Below are 17165 nucleotides of genomic sequence, written 5' to 3'. Positions count from 1 at the left end.
GTAGACCTTAAAAAGTTTGCTAATAGTCCAGCAGTCTTGTTAACATTATACCTGATATGTGAGGATGAAATCTGAGGTTAGTGTCCACCAAGACACCTAGGTCTCTGTGAGAGCTTACTAATGATACAGCAATATATATATATATATATATATATATATATATATATATACATATATATATATATATATATATTGCTTGTAACCACGAGGTGTTTTTTGTGATTACTGTTGCATATATATATATATATATATATATATATATATATATATATATATATATATATATATATATATATATATTAGAAAGTAGCCAGATAAAAGATCCAATTCCTGACAGTTAACTGAACCGGACTGGAATCTTAATGATACACACTTGTCCCTGTTTAGATCGAGCCCCCAAGAATTAGCAACAAAGATGGAGATGAGGAAATATTTATGTATAATTTAAGATCATCAGCAAAAATCTTACAATTGTTAATGATGGATGAAGGGAAATAGTTCACATACTCCAAGAAAAATAATGGACCCAACACGGAGCCCTGGGGAACTCCACTAGTAACTTCTCTAGTGCTGCTCATTACACCTGATGTACCTGCATCAGTCTTCTTTGTAAAAAGAAACTCATTCACTTGAGCAGGGTGCCCTTAAGCGAGTATGTACCACTAAGGTCTCGGTAAGCGCGTCTCGGCTTGGTGGTACTGACGGGATCAGTGTCCCGCTAATTCACCGGTAAACATTTACCATAAGCGAGTATGTACCGCTAAGGTCTCGGTAAGCGCGTCTCGGCTTGGTGGTACTGACGGGATCAGTGTCCCGCTAATTCACCGGTAAACATTTACCATAAGCGAGTATGTACCGCTAAGGTCTCGGTAAGCGCGTCTCAGCTTGGTGGTACTGACGGGACCAGTGTCCCGCTAATTCACCGGTAAACTTTTACCATTAAGCGAGTATGTATCGCTAAGTTCTCGGTAAAATTTTACCATTAAGCGTTGCTGGTAATATATTTACCGTTAAGACTGTCCCGCGCAATGTTAACTAGCTCCCATTTAAAACCGTTTTTCGGCACTTTCTTTAACAAAGAAAAAATAAATAAGAATGATAATAATAATAGACAAATAAAAATAAATAAATAAAATACGAAAATATATTAATTGTGAGTTTCATCGAAAAATTCCGCGTGTAGCCAAACGGAAAAGACCCATATATATATATATATATATATATATATATATATATATATATATATATATATATATATATGATAATCTCCATGACCGTCGCGCAGAGGATTCGAACCCGCTGTTTCCGGACCCAAGAGAGGCTCCATAACACCTCGCCTTAGACCACTCGACCACTGACGATATAAAACCTTATGACCTCAAAACCTATCTGCTTCCCGAGATTGGGAGGGCGCTAACTGCTCCCCCATATAACCCCCATTTCACCATACGGCCAATCGCACTCGTATGGTGAAATAGGGGTTATATGGGGGAGCAGTTAGCGCCCTCCCCAATCTCGGGAAGCAGGTAGGTTCTGAGTTCATACGGTTTTATATCGTCAGTGGTCTAGGGCGGGTGTTATAGATCCTCTCTTGGGTCCAGAAGCAGCGAGTTCGAATCCTCTGCGCGACGGTCATGGAGATTGTCTGATTGATGTCGCTGTTTACTAGCGAATTTCTCATATATATATATATATATATTTATATATATATATATATATGTATATAAATGTATATATATATATATATCGAACCGATAATTTTTTTGTGACAGTTGCATGCAGGATTCGAACCCGCCGAGTACAGCGGGTTCGAATCCTGCATGCAATATATTTATACATTTACATTTTGCCTATAGCACCGGTAGGCATGTGGGGTAGGTTGGTGTTTCCCTCGCCCGTTAGTTAGAGGGCAGGATAGATAAGATGGGGGAGAGTGAGGGAGGGGGGATCTGGGGGTTTAGTGGAAGGAAAGATTGAAATGGAAGGAAGTAAAAGTTATGGTAGATGTGGGGCAGACCCACTTGCTCGGTTAGTTTATAGTCTTTAGGACTTTTTTTCTTCCCTCGCCCGTTCGTGATGCAGGCAGGATTTTTATAGTGACGACGTTACAAAACCCGAGTTGTGACTTCACACCAAAGTAGGATGAAATTTCTTCAAAGATTTAAGTCATAAAGGCGACTCGAACTTGGGACGTCGTCTACTGCCTCACGAGTCTTTTACCGGTAAAGTACAGGTAATCTCGGTAACGGCATTGTTTTTACCGGTAAATCCGATACTGAAATTAGCGGTATTTGACCAGCACTAGAGGGGGATAGGTGAGAAGGTCTGCCAACCGAAAATGCAGAATCGACTGAGATTATTTGAGTGAATTGCTTATAGTAGCTGACCGTCCACTGTCCTGCCACGTCTAAAACCATACTGGTCGCTGGACAGTGTGTTTTTGTTTTCAAGATAGCCATAAATGTAATCAGCTACTGTTCTTTCTAGATTCTTACAGCAGACTGAAGTCAAGCTTATGGATCTAATTCAGGGGATCTGAGCGAGTTTTTCTTAAAAAATGTACAACTTCAGATAACTTCCGTTTGGATGGCAGTACTGTGTATACCTTGGGTCATGCTTGTGGTAAATATTTTATAAAGAAAAGAGGTTACAACTTACATAGGTATGTGGATATCATGACCAATTCCAAATACCATAAAAGCGAGACAACTAAGTATATGATGCCTTATTATTCCTTAATCTACTTACAAGTAAAAATAAGACAAACTACATTTATACTACAACAGCTGCGCACTCTATTGGTGAGCGAAAAAACTAATTCCTGCACGTACGTAGCCATGTGTAGAGTAAACTTCATTGTTTATTGTGGTATTTGCCACTGCCTGTGTTGTTTTACTCGATATATATACATATAAGTAGGAACAATGATAGTGTCACTAATACTAAATTTGATTATAATAAAAAATACGAATTAAGAGCAATATTTTAGATTATAATTTGTCACTTATGTTATTATGTATATAACTTATATGTAACAAGAATGTATATTTATTTTTAGTTATTGTTTAAAAAAATGCATATTTTAAAATAAAACTGTGACCCCTTTTTTGTTTCTAGACAGCCTTACAACTATAATGAGTTTGCAACGTAAGGGTAGTTTTGGTCACGTGATCTATCCTACTACCTGTGCCGAATCAGTGAAAACAGATGTTTTGTTGAAGTGTCAACTATGAAGTTGATATCAACTAAGTCTTTTTCGCCATAGTTGATTTATGAGTTTAACTGTACGTTAAAGAGGCACATTTGTGTGCTTTCTGTTCACAGCAAAAATGGCGTTGAGGAAAGTTAAGGGTAATCTAGAACGTATGTTTGACAAGAACCTGACAGACCTAGTTCGAGGCATAAGGAATAATAAAGATAATGAGGTGGGTGAAACAATTAATCATATGATATCGTGCACTTTGCAGACCTTGATATGTGATAATTCATTTCAGGATTGCGTAGTAGGAGGATTCTAGTACGTAAATGTTGATGTGAATCTTTGCTTATTCGAGTAAAACTATTGCATGATGATTAACTTTTTACCAGAATCATGAGTATACACCCTTTTCATGTTTTGTACTTGGATCAGAGGAAAGATGAGGGTACATCATTGAAAATAATGTATGAAAATTCTAATTGTAATGCAAAATATTAGATTGCAAGTGTTATGGAGTATATTAGAGTAAGAGTGCAGTGCTAATCAATATAATTATGAAGGGGTCATACCAGTCAGTGCTTGATATGCTTGGGTATACTTCCAAATTAAAATTAGCATCAGGAGATTGTATGGTGTGTGTTCAAGCTAGCATAGTAATATTGGAGTACCCATTTGCATAAACAGTGTCCTCTTGCACCCCTCCAGTGGTAAATGTATAAAGATAATTGCTGTTGGAATTAGAATAGCAAAGAGCACCCACCTCCCTTGTTTTGGCCACTGTATGGTGTCCAATAACACACACACCCCCATCTAGTGCCAAACACACCAAAATGAACTGCCAACTTAAAGTTCAAATTAGTTAATACAAGTTAAGAAAAATGCACTTATTGGAAAATTATACTCTGTTGTTCTGATAATTTATTGAATACATTACAACTTTTGCATGTTTAAGTACTTGCATAGAGAAGTTAAGATTGTAAGAATGAATTAAGATTATTACATTGCTCTTATTATGTAAGAAGTACACCATGTCATAGTGCTGGTATTGTAATTTGTTGTTTTTTGTCAGAACTCAAATTTTGAACATAGCATCAGATATCTAATGCAGCGGTATGACTAATTACCCCACCGGACTCCATCGGACCGCACCGGACCCCATCGGACCGCACCGGACTCCATCGGACCGCACCGGACCGCACCGGACCTTTATCCAAGCTTATATCTACCCCACCGGAGGTTGAGATTGATCGTAGTTTAGCATGGAATGTGTATTTTGTACATCAATGTTTTATACGGAACAATAAACATTTATCTGATTCTGATAGTTCACGTGACCTTGTACATTTTACTTAGTATTCGTTTTCGTTTACGTAGTGAAATCTCAACCTCTCTAATCATTGTTCTTGGACAACCGTATACTGACGGTGGAATAACAATAAAAATAGGCACTGTTCGACTGTATACGGGCGAATAATCACTTCGTTTTATTTCATCTCTGAACGTCACTTAACCATTTGTTTAATTTGGCCGGTCTGTTAACAGTGACTTTTATCTCGGTTAATATTCAATAAACGGTGCCATATTGCCACTTTCACTGACTTTTATCTCAGAACGTCACTTGCTTGAACTTCATTCAGTCAATTGGTCAATTAACAGCCTGTGACCTTGCCCCTTTTACCCCAGAACGTCCTCACTTGAATGTTATTCAGTTAACTGGTCCGGTGGGGTAGGTATGAGCCAAATTTTATACCACTGGTCAAACTGTCAAAATGCACATTCCATTTGACCAACGATCAATCTCCACCTCCGGTGGGGTAGGTTTTACCTTGTTGATTAAATTTGGCCGGTCAGTTAACAGTGACTTTTATCTCTGTTAATATTCAATATGAGACAAATTTTATACCACTGGTCAAACTGTCAAAATACATATTCCATTTGACCAACGATCAATCTCCACCTCCGGTGGGGTAGGTTTTACCTTGTTGATTAAATTTGGCCGGTCAGTTAACAGTGACTTTTATCTCAGTAAATATTCAATATGAGCCAAATTTTATACCACTGGTCAAACTGTCAAAATACACATTCCATTTGACCAACGATCAATTTAATTTAGCCGGTCAGTTAACAGTGACTTTTATCTCAGTTAATATTCAATATGAGACAAATTTTATACCACTGGTCAAACTGTCAAAATGCACATTCCATTTGACCAACGATCAATCTCCACCTCCGGTGGGGTAGGTTTTAGCTTGTTGATTTAATTTGGCCGGTCAGTTAACAGTGACTTTTATCTCAGTTAATATTCAATATGAGACAAATTTTATACCACTGGTCAAACTGTCAAAATGCACATTCCATTTGACCAACGATCAATCTCCACCTCCGGTGGGGTAGGTTTTACCTTGTTGATTAAATTTGGCCGGTCAGTTAACAGTGACTTTTATCTCAGTTAATATTCAATATGAGCCAAATTTTATACCACTGGTCAAACTGTCAAAATACACATTCCATTTGACCAACGATCAATCTCCACCTCCGGTGGGGTTGGTTTTACCTTGTTGATTTAATTTGGCCGGTCAGTTAACAGTGACTATAATCTACGTTAATATTAAATTTGATACAAATTTTATACCACTGGTCAAACTGTCAAAATACATATTTCATTTGACCAACGATCAATCTCCACCTCCGGTGGGGTAGGTTTTAGCTTGTTGATTTAATTTGGCCGGTCAGTTAACAGTGACTTTTATCTCAGTTAATATTCAATATGAGCCAAATTTTATACCACTGGTCAAACTGTCAAAATACACATTCCATTTGACCAACGATCAATCTCCACCTCCGGTGGGGTAGGTTTTAGCTTGTTGATTTAATTTGGCCGGTCAGTTAACAGTGACTTTTATCTCAGTTAATATTCAATATGAGCCAAATTTTATACCACTGGTCAAACTGTCAAAATACACATTCCATTTGACCAACGATCAATCTCCACCTCCGGTGGGGTAGGTTTTAGCTTGTTGATTAAATTTGGCCGGTCAGTTAACAGTGACTTTTATCTCAGTAAATATTCAATATGAGCCAAATTTTATACCACTGGTCAAACTGTCAAAATACATATTCCATTTGACCAACGATCAATCTCCACCTCCGGTGGGGTAGGTTTTACCTTGTTGATTTAATTTGGCCTGTCAGTTAACATTGACTTTTATCTCAGTTAATATTCAATATGAGACAAATTTTATACCACTGGTCAAACTGTCAAAATACATATTCCATTTGACCAACGATCAATCTCCACCTCCGGTGGGGTAGGTTTTAGCTTGTTGATTAAATTTGGCCGGTCAGTTAACAGTGACTTTTATCTCAGTTAATATTCAATATGAGACAAATTTTATACCACTGGTCAAACTGTCAAAATGCACATTCCATTTGACCAACGATCAATCTCCACCTCCGGTGGGGTAGGTTTTAGCTTGTTGATTTAATTTGGCCGGTCAGTTAACAGTGACTTTTATCTCAGTTAATATTCAATATGAGACAAATTTTATACCACTGGTCAAACTGTCAAAATGCACATTCCATTTGACCAACGATCAATCTCCACCTCCGGTGGGGTAGGTTTTAGCTTGTTGATTAAATTTGGCCGGTCAGTTAACAGTGACTTTTATCTCAGTAAATATTCAATATGAGCCAAATTTTATACCACTGGTCAAACTGTCAAAATACACATTCCATTTGACCAACGATCAATCTCCACCTCCGGTGGGGTAGGTTTTAGCTTGTTGATTAAATTTGGCCGGTCAGTTAACAGTGACTTTTATCTCAGTTAATATTCAATATGAGACAAATTTTATACCACTGGTCAAACTGTCAAAATACATATTCCATTTGACCAACGATCAATCTCCACCTCCGGTGGGGTAGGTTTTAGCTTGTTGATTAAATTTGGCCGGTCAGTTAACAGTGACTTTTATCTCAGTTAATATTCAATATGAGACAAATTTTATACCACTGGTCAAACTGTCAAAATACATATTCCATTTGACCAACGATCAATCTCCACCTCCGGTGGGGTAGGTTTTACCTTGTTGATTTAATTTGGCCGGTCAGTTAACAGTGACTTTTATCTCAGTAAATATTCAATATGAGACAAATTTTATACCACTGGTCAAACTGTCAAAATGCACATTCCATTTGACCAACGATCAATCTCCACCTCCGGTGGGGTAGGTTGTAGCTTGTTGATTAAATTTGGCCGGTCAGTTAACAGTGACTTTTATCTCTGTTAATATTCAATATGAGACAAATTTTATACCACTGGTCAAACTGTCAAAATGCACATTCCATTTGACCAACGATCAATCTTCACCTCCGGTGGGGTAGGTTTTAGCTTGTTGATTTAATTTGGCCGGTCAGTTAACAGTGACTTTTATCTCAGTTAATATTCAATATGAGCCAAATTTTATACCACTGGTCAAACTGTCAAAATACATATTCCATTTGACCAACGATCAATCTCCACCTCCGGTGGGGTAGGTTTTACCTTGTTGATTTAATTTGGCCGGTCAGTTAACAATGACTTTTATCTCAGTAAATATTCAATGAGCCAAATTTTATACCACTGGTCAAACTGTCAAAATACACATTCAATCTCCACCTCCGGTGGGGTAGGTTTTACCTTGTTGATTTAATTTGGCCGGTCAGTTAACAGTGACTTTTATCTCAGTAAATATTCAATATGAGACAAATTTTATACCACTGGTCAAACTGTCAAAATGCACATTCCATTTGACCAACGATCAATCTCCACCTCCGGTGGGGTAGGTTGTAGCTTGTTGATTAAATTTGGCCGGTCAGTTAACAGTGACTTTTATCTCTGTTAATATTCAATATGAGACAAATTTTATACCACTGGTCAAACTGTCAAAATGCACATTCCATTTGACCAACGATCAATCTTCACCTCCGGTGGGGTAGGTTTTAGCTTGTTGATTTAATTTGGCCGGTCAGTTAACAGTGACTTTTATCTCAGTTAATATTCAATATGAGCCAAATTTTATACCACTGGTCAAACTGTCAAAATACATATTCCATTTGACCAACGATCAATCTCCACCTCCGGTGGGGTAGGTTTTACCTTGTTGATTTAATTTGGCCGGTCAGTTAACAATGACTTTTATCTCAGTAAATATTCAATGAGCCAAATTTTATACCACTGGTCAAACTGTCAAAATACACATTCCATTTGATTTAATTTGGCCGGTCAGTTAACAGTGACTTTTATCTCAGTTAATATTCAATATGAGCCAAATTTTATACCACTGGGTTAGGTATCCAAGCTGAGGTGTCTCAGTCCATGTATATAAAGGCCCGGAAACTGTCTTTTCTCATTCTCACTCTCGATTTCTTCGAAGAAAGACCGATTTTCAGCTTCTCCGATATAAACGACCACTGCTTGGATTGGAGTCAGGTTTGATTTTGCATTTATAATTTGGTTGCTTTGTCATAATTTTGCACCTTCATTTTGTTTTCGCATAATTGAGTTGTTTTCTGTCAGAAAGTTGAACCATGTCTCGTGGAGGAAGGAAAGTCCAGTACCCGTGTTCCAAATGTAGTTTGACGTGTAAGAAGAGACCCTGTATCGCCTGTGACGTTTGTAAATCCTGGACTCACGCCGGTTGTGTGCCCATGACGCAGACACTTCTCAAAGAATGGGACAAGACTGATCTCCTTTTTATCTGCCCCACGTGCATCTTTGATGATGGAGATATCGATCTGGATGTTGTGTTGAAATTGCTGCGGACCGGCTATGACCACGTGACGGAATCTGCTCGTTTACTTTTGAAGACGTACGGTGTGGAATTGCCTCGACCGACTTCAGACATAACGATTGGCACCAAAACAGACCAGGTATCTGCCAGAATCCTGGACTTGTTCCATCCAATTGTGCTGCAAGATTATGTACCCAAGGCAGTTGGAGGGGACGGAAATTGTTTGTATCGGGCTGTTTCCTTGGCATTGTACGGGTGTGAGACCTACCACATTTTGCTACGTTTATTAACAGCACTAGAGATAATGGAGAACCGGGCGACGTATGACAGACAGCATGAGGACTTCAAAGACTTCATTCATGATGACCGCATCTTGACAGGAATGTACGAGGACATATTGGCTGCCGTACGGGAGACAGGACGCTATTCAGAGATGACGCACATTTACGCTTTGAGTTCAGTGATAGGTCATCCTATAAGGTCTTACTACCCTCCCGTAACCGCGAATGAGTTTCTCGCCGAACCCTTTTCAAGAAAATGCTGCGGAAGAGGAGTTTCAAAGACGAAAGAACCCCGCGTGGTTTTGATGTGGTCACAGTTGCTCACGCCCACCTCGGTCAGGCAGTTTTCTCCAAACCACTTCGTTCCACTTTTCAAACGTTCGCCACCAAGCCCTGTGCCAGAAGTAGTTACTATAGACGACAGCAACTTACCTCATGACGTTAGTGATTCTGGCGGAAAGTCCGAGGACAAAACTGCGGAACCAACTTTGGCGAGTGAAGAAAATCGCGGGAGGGTCCCCGACTGCACATTCATGTCCACGGAACGTGTCGCAGAGGTTTTTCGCAATGCGTCCTCCCCGCTGTCAGGTATCCCATTGGGTAACAAGGACAATTCCTATTTCATTGTTTGCAACAGGGAAAATCAAGAAAGAAAGGAAAAGGGACGACGTTATGAGTACCATGACGACTGTGGGGTCTGGCTTAGCAGCAGTGGCAACTGTACAACGGTACCTCATTTGATAGAGCAAGAGAAACTACGCCGACTGTATCAAAGTGATGGTGCATATTGTTACGAAAAGATGATCAGCAAGAAAAGAGTCTATGTCCCATTACAACCACAGCCATCTGAGGATGAGATCTTCGAAGTCTATAGACTATATAACAAACTGAAGAAGGACGCCACTTTCAAGAGGAGAGTCACAATTGTCACCAAGTCGCCACCAAATTTTTGTGAAAAAAAGCCGATAGCACTTGTAGAATACGTTGGAAAACACCCTGGCCTTCAACCACATGGTAACTGCAAAACCGCTACGGATGACTATCAAAGGACACCGGGACACGTGCTTCAAACCATAGGAGAGTTAGCAAAATCCAACCCAGTTATGACCGTTTACAACAGGTTACTCATCGAAGGACCATTAGAGGATGCACCACGAGACTCCAAACAGGTACGAAATAAGAAATATCATGACAAAAGGAAAGAACGACCAGAGAAGGATCAAGACAAGGAATACAGAAAGAATTTTGCGGATCATATCCTGAAAGCGACCAACATGACTCAAAACCACCCATTTGTTCAAGGCGTAACGCATTCAAAAAACAAGGTTCCATGCATAATACTGTATACCGATGATCAAGTTGAGGACCTGAAGCGCTTCTGTTGTACTGGAGGAAGTGTCCTTGGGGTAGACAGAACTTTTAATTTGGGAGAGGTGTTTGTCACGACTACAACATTTAAGAATCGCGCAGTCATCAGAACAGATACAAAACACCACCCTATATTTTTTGGGCCAATGTTTTTACACGGGACGTCCACTCTGAAGGACTATCACGAATTTTTTTCTCGGATTCGATGTGAGCTAATCAGTGTTGACTTGCACAACCTGACCGTTGGAAGTGATGACGAAAAAGCTCTTCGAAATGCCCTGAAATGCGCCTTCCCCGAAGCAAAGATGATTTATTGCACGCGGCACTTGAAAGAGAATCTTTCTCATTACATTCAGGACAAAGTTGGCATGGACAAGACGGACAGACAGGATGTTATTAACAAAATATTTGGAGAAAAGGGACTGTTATTCGACGATGTCATCGAGTTTGAGGTGAATGCAGACGCCCTTGTGGATGAAATAAAGGAAAAATCAAGCATACTGGCAAACTACCTTAGCCGACAACTCCTCCCACTTTTAGAAGACCATCGGAAGAACGTCGCCAAAAGCCACTGTGCCGACCTAAAATGGACCAACAACAACGCTGAGTCAGGGAACCACATCTTGAAAAATGCAGTAAACTGGAAGGCACAACCGGCAGACAGACTCATAGACACTCTGTATGACATAATCACTGCAATGTACACAGACGTGAAACGGGCACTTGTTGGACGCGGTAATTACAGACTGTCTGAACATTACCAATCTCATGCCATCCCTTACGCCAAATGGGCAGCGATGACCGAGGAACAGAAGGACAGAGCAACCAGGAAATTTTTAAGAGCAAGTATCCCACAGAAGGACGCCCCGGTCACATCGACGAATGGTCTGCTCCAAGTGCCCCATACACCAAGTGCTGGGAAGAAGCCAGGACAACGGAAGAGGAAAGTCAACGCCAAGACATTCACACCCAAAATTAAACGTGTTCGCCTCGAACTTTAAGGTGAATCGACCGGAATACATAGAATACGAATCATCTTAAGAAATAAATATCTTCAAACCCTGTAATTAATGCGAATAAATGGAGTGGTCAAACTTGCTTTTAATTGTTTTTAGGCCTTGACGAAATAAATATCTTCAAACCCTGTGATTAATGTGAATAAATGGAGTGGTCAAACTTGCTTTTAATTGTTTGACCGGAATACATAGAATACGAATTATCTTAAGAAATAAATATCTTCAAACCCTGTAATTAATTTGAATAAATGGAGTGGTCAAACTTGCTTTTGTTTTTAGGCCTTGACGAAATAAATGTCTTCAAACCCTGTGATTAATGCCTTGACGAGTGATAGAAACTCGATCTACTGGGCAAACTGCCAAAATACACATTCCATTTGACCAACGATCAATCTCCACCTCCGGTGGGGTAGGTATAAGCTTGGATAAAGGTCCGGTGCGGTCCGGTGCGGTCCGATGGGGTCCGGTGCGGTCCGATGGAGTCCGGTGGGGTAATTAGTCATACCCGCATCAGATATCTAATGCAGCCTATCCTAACCTGACCTTAACTAATAAAAGGTTTGATTATTTTTATGATGAAATAGGAATGCCTTGACTTTTATGCCCCTCCCTTCGAAATATTGATGATGATTATGATGGTAGTGATAATATGGCATTTGATCTAAGCCATAAACAGCTTAGCATCTCATAGCGTTCTTTTGATAAATATTTGTTGTTGTTGTTATCATTCCCTGGATTGTCTGGCTGAGCAGTCCTGTCTTCCTGGACTGAAGAACATTTAGGGTGGAATGGTGTTTCCACAAATCCCTTATGGAGTATATATTGTGCTGTTTGCATGCATGACAGATTTAGCAACAAACATTTGACAAAAATAAATGTAATGTGAAATGTGTCAGAAAGACCTGTTTACTGATGTATTTTGGAATAGGGTCAACAAGTATATGTACATGTGACTTGTGTATATCCTTCCCTTGATTCAACAGACCTAAGGGGGAAAATATTAGTCTGATATTTCTGGTAGTCCAAAGTCTTTGAGGTTTATCAAAAACAAGCATAAGATTAAGTAAAATCTATATGGCAATTAAAAAGACATGTACTCTATAAAAGTAATATATATATAGAATGGAAATATAAATTTATTGGAGTAAACATGGTGATGATTCACTGATAGTGCCTAGCTCAGGAAACAGGAGCTCTTGTATGGCATTGCCACATTTCCATCCACCATGTTTAGTGGATGAGACATTTAAACTGAAAAATATATATATTTTTGTTGCTCCAGATTATTCATTGCATTTTAAATCCATTAAATGGTGTCTTTTTAGGCGAAGGCTGAGTATGCACACACACACACACACACAGACTACAAAAACTTAAACTACAGACACTAGAGCAAAGAAGAGAGAGAGGAGATTTGATAGCTATTTACAGAATCATGAAAGGCATAGAAATTACTGATAGAGAGAATCTGATAAAATGGGATGACAGAAATACAAGAGGACACGGAAAGAAAATAAAAAAAGACAACTATAGAAGAGATTTGAAAAAGAACAGCTTTCCTCACAGAGCAATAGACAGTTGGAACAAGTTAGATGAGAAAGTGGTGTGTGCAAAAACAATACATGAATTTAAAAATAGTTTAGATAAAATGAGATATGAAGACGGGACCCCACGAGCATAGCTCCCCTTCCCGTAAAATACAACTAGGTACAACTAGGTAAATACACAATATGGCTCAACGGCACAGTGGTAGCATTCTTAACCACTACTACAGCAGTCTGAGTTTGAATCCTGCCCAGGGCTAAGATAATTTTAGTATCGCTGCACTGCGAGTCATTACTCCAACTCTCATAGACGGGAAATTGGGGGCATGTGTGATTGTAAGGCTATACCCATAGATTGGTCAATTATGAGCTCTAAGCTCTCTTCTGGGAGGGAAATAGCTGTCAATCCTGAGTCCAACATGTGATCCAAGACCTTGGTGAATCACACACACTCAATCGCTACAGAGATCTGAACAAGGTCTGGGAATGGAGTCAGAAGTGGAAAGTGAACTTCAACATTAAGAAATGTAGTATAATGGAATATGGAAAAAAAAAAAAAACTATCAGGACAATATAAAATCAGTGCAAAGGAAGTAAAGTTGGTTCTGAAAAGGACCTAGGAGTAATCACCAAAGACACGTCTCCAGACAAGCAGATAAACAAAATAGTCAGAGAAACCTACACTTTGTTAAGATCAGTAAAGGTGGCTTTTAATTACTTGGATGAGGAAATGGTAAAGAAAATACTAGACACACTGATAAGACCAAGATTGGAGTATGCTGCAACACTATGGATATCCAATACAAAAAAGAAGATAAGGAAAATAGAAAGAATCCAAAGAGCAATAACAGAGATGGTCCCACCACTTTCAAGATTGACATACGAGCAAAGATTGTCTTAAACTGGACCTACCAATCTGGGAACAAAGAGAAAGAGGCAATTTATCGGCCATTTACAGAATCATGAAAGGCATGGAACTCCTTGACAGAGAAGACCTATTAAAGTGTATGTGTTTACCCACATGATTATAGTACAGTGAGACTTCTCATTAACAGATGTTAATTAGCTGTGTTTGCAATGTTTTCGCTGTGTTTTGGAGTGGTTTTTGGGTGGCACAGTGATTGCACGCACTAAACAACAGCACCAAACACACCGAAAACACAGCGAAAAGACCGCAAACACACCTAATTAACGTCCGTTAATGAGAGGTCTCACTGTATACATCAAAGGAGGAATGCTTGTGGGATCCTGTCTTTTCTCTCCAATTATCATACGTGTGTATGTGTGTATTTACCTAGTTGTATTATACGGGGAGGGAAGCTATGCTCGTAGTGACCAGTCTTAGTATCTCTCAGCATCTAGTTTGTTTTTAAATTCTTGAATGTTTTTTGCATACACTATTGGTTCATCCAATTTGCTCCAGACCTCCACCACTCTGTGTGGAATATATATATATATATATATATATATATATATATATATATTTTTTTTCTCCAGATCTCTTCTATAACTATCATTTTTGAGTTTCTTTTCATGTCCTCTTGTTTTTCTTTTATCCCACTTTAATATATCTTCTCTGGCAAGGCCTTCCATGCCTTTCATGATTCTGTAAATGGCCAATAGATCTCCTCTTTCTCTATTATGTTCCAGGGTTGTTAGTTCCAGTTTAGACAATCTTTGTTCATAAGTCAATTTTGAAAAATTTGGGGCCATCTTTGTCATTGCTCTTTGGATTCTTTCTAATTTCTTTATATTCTTTTTTGTGCTTGGTGTCCATAGTATTGCAGCATATTCCAATCTTGGAGTATGCTGCAATATATTTTTTACCATTACTTCATCCAAGTAATTAAAAACCACCTTTATTGATCTTAGTAAATTGTAGGTTTCTCTGGCTATATTGTTTATATGCTTGTCTGGAGACATTTCTTCTGTTGATAATTATTCCTAGGTTCTTTTCGGAGCTAACTTTTTTTACTTCCTTTGTACCAATTTTATATTGTCCTGATATTCTTTCTTTACTTTTTCCAAACTCTGTTATACTACATTTCTTGATGTTGAAGTTTATTTCCCACTTTTGTCTCCATTCCTAGGAAAGGACACTTGTGGGGTCCCATTTTCTACTCTCCAATTTTATCATACTTAGTCTCTAATTTATGTACATTTCCAACTTAATGCACTCATTTATATATTTGAATTCATGTATTATTTGAGCTTGGGCTATATCACCTAAGTTATTCCAAATATTTAGGCATTGTATGGAATACTATATTTCTTCACTTTTATGTGTGTGTGTGTAAAATTCTCTCTTACATGGTTTTGGACTATGTGAGCAGTTGGTTAAATGGCTGATTCAGTGACAAAAAGTGCAAAGTCATGCTCATTGGTCACAGTGATCCTGCATGAAAGGAAGTAAGTGAGGCATGGATAGAATATAATTACAAGATTATGAGTGTGAGATATCAAATGGAATTGGGAAGAAGTTGGTTGTGTAATGAACACTGAATATTTGAGAAGGGGAAATATGTTATTGACATTAGAAATGCTATGTCAAGCATTAGAAAAATGTAACATTTCTGGTCAAGAAAATGGCTACAAGTATTCCACAAAGGGTATGAGGTGTGGTACAGATCCAAAGGAGCAAATCGACATGAACTTTGCCAAGGTCAAGAGAAATGAGGAATTGGAGAGTACAGAATCAACAGAAGATATGGGTTGAGTGTATTAGGAAATGCACTCTAATGACTAGTCTCTCCTTCCTGTCTTCTGTCAGTGTATTTACCTAGTTGTATTATACAAGAAGGGGAGCTATGCTCGTGGTGTCCCATCTCCATATCTCATTTTGCACACCACATTTTCATCCAACTTGTTCCATACATCTGTTATCCTGTGGGGAAAGCTGTTATTATTCAGGTCTCTTCAATAATTGTCTTTTTTTTTTATTTCCTTTCCGTGTCATTTTGTATTTCTTCCATCCCATTTTATTAGATCCTCTCTATCAATAATTTCCATGCCTTTCATGATTCTATAAATAGTTATCAAGTCTCTCTTCATTTTACCAATGTAGCTCAAGTTTTGTCAGCCTCTCCTCATATGGTAATTCTGATAGCGTTGGTGCCAACTTTGTAATTGCTCTTTGTAGTCTTTCAAGTTTTGTTATACATTTTTTGTATTTGGTGACCATGTCGTTGCTGCATACTCCAATTTTGGTCTTATCAAAGTGACTAGTATTTTCTTCACCATTTCTTTGTCCAGGTATGTAAATGCCACTTTGATTAATCTTATTAGATTATTAGTTTCTCCAAAAATTTTGTTTATATGTTTCTCAGGGGACATATTCATAATGATGACTCCTAGGTCCTTCTCTTTTTCCACATTTTTTATTTTTTTCCACTCCCAATGTATATGATTCCACTATTCTTTTTTTGCTTCTTCCAAATTCCATTATACTACACTTCTTAATGGTTAATTCCATCTTCCACTTCCTACTCCATTCCCGTACTTTATTGAGATCACCTGCAGCAACTCACAATCTTCTTCGGTGCTTACTTTTTTCAACATTTTTGCATCGTCTGTGAAGAAGCTCATATAACTTTCAATTCCTTCATCCATATTGATATATATAGCAAACATTATTGGGGCCAAAACTGTCCCTTGTGGAACTCCACTAATGACAGGGCAAACTACTTAAGTGGATGGAGGACTTCTTGCATGAAAAGAAAATGAGAGTGGTGATAGAGACAAACATTCCAATTGGGATGAGGTGATTAAAATGGTGTATCAAGAAACAGGTTACAAAGTAGACAGAAAAAGATGAGAAGGGAAAATTAAAAATAGCTTATACCAACATAGATGGAATGTTTTCAGGACTGAATGAATTAAATGACTATCTGGCATTAGAAAAACCAGACATAATGGGAATTGTAGAAATTAAATGAAAAAGTCCTCTACCACCAAATACTGTGGGACAAGTTCTATACAACCATTGG

The 17165-nt window shown here is 38.4% G+C and overlaps 1 protein-coding gene across 5 annotated transcripts in view; it reads left to right on the top strand.

Annotated features, from left to right (window-relative positions):
• The first annotated feature begins 3171 nt into the window (after nt 1-3171).
• The window catches only part of g (adaptor-related protein complex 3, delta 1 subunit-like garnet), a 98670-nt gene continuing 84676 nt past the window's right edge, over nt 3172-17165 (top strand). For all 5 annotated transcript variants that reach the window (XM_076204547.1, XM_076204545.1, XM_076204543.1 and 2 more), the window contains exon 1: nt 3172-3425. In XM_076204547.1, the coding sequence (XP_076060662.1) occupies nt 3330-3425 (96 nt within the window). In that variant the 5' untranslated portion in view covers nt 3172-3329. The remainder of the gene's footprint in view (nt 3426-17165) is intronic.

Source organism: Oratosquilla oratoria, chromosome 21 (genome assembly GCF_046742065.1).
Source record: "Oratosquilla oratoria isolate Oo_2021 chromosome 21, ASM4674206v1, whole genome shotgun sequence".
Classification (NCBI taxonomy): Eukaryota; Metazoa; Arthropoda; class Malacostraca; order Stomatopoda; family Squillidae; genus Oratosquilla; species Oratosquilla oratoria.
The sequence above is the reverse complement of the archived record's forward strand: the minus strand, read 5'-3'. Positions and strand labels throughout refer to the sequence as shown.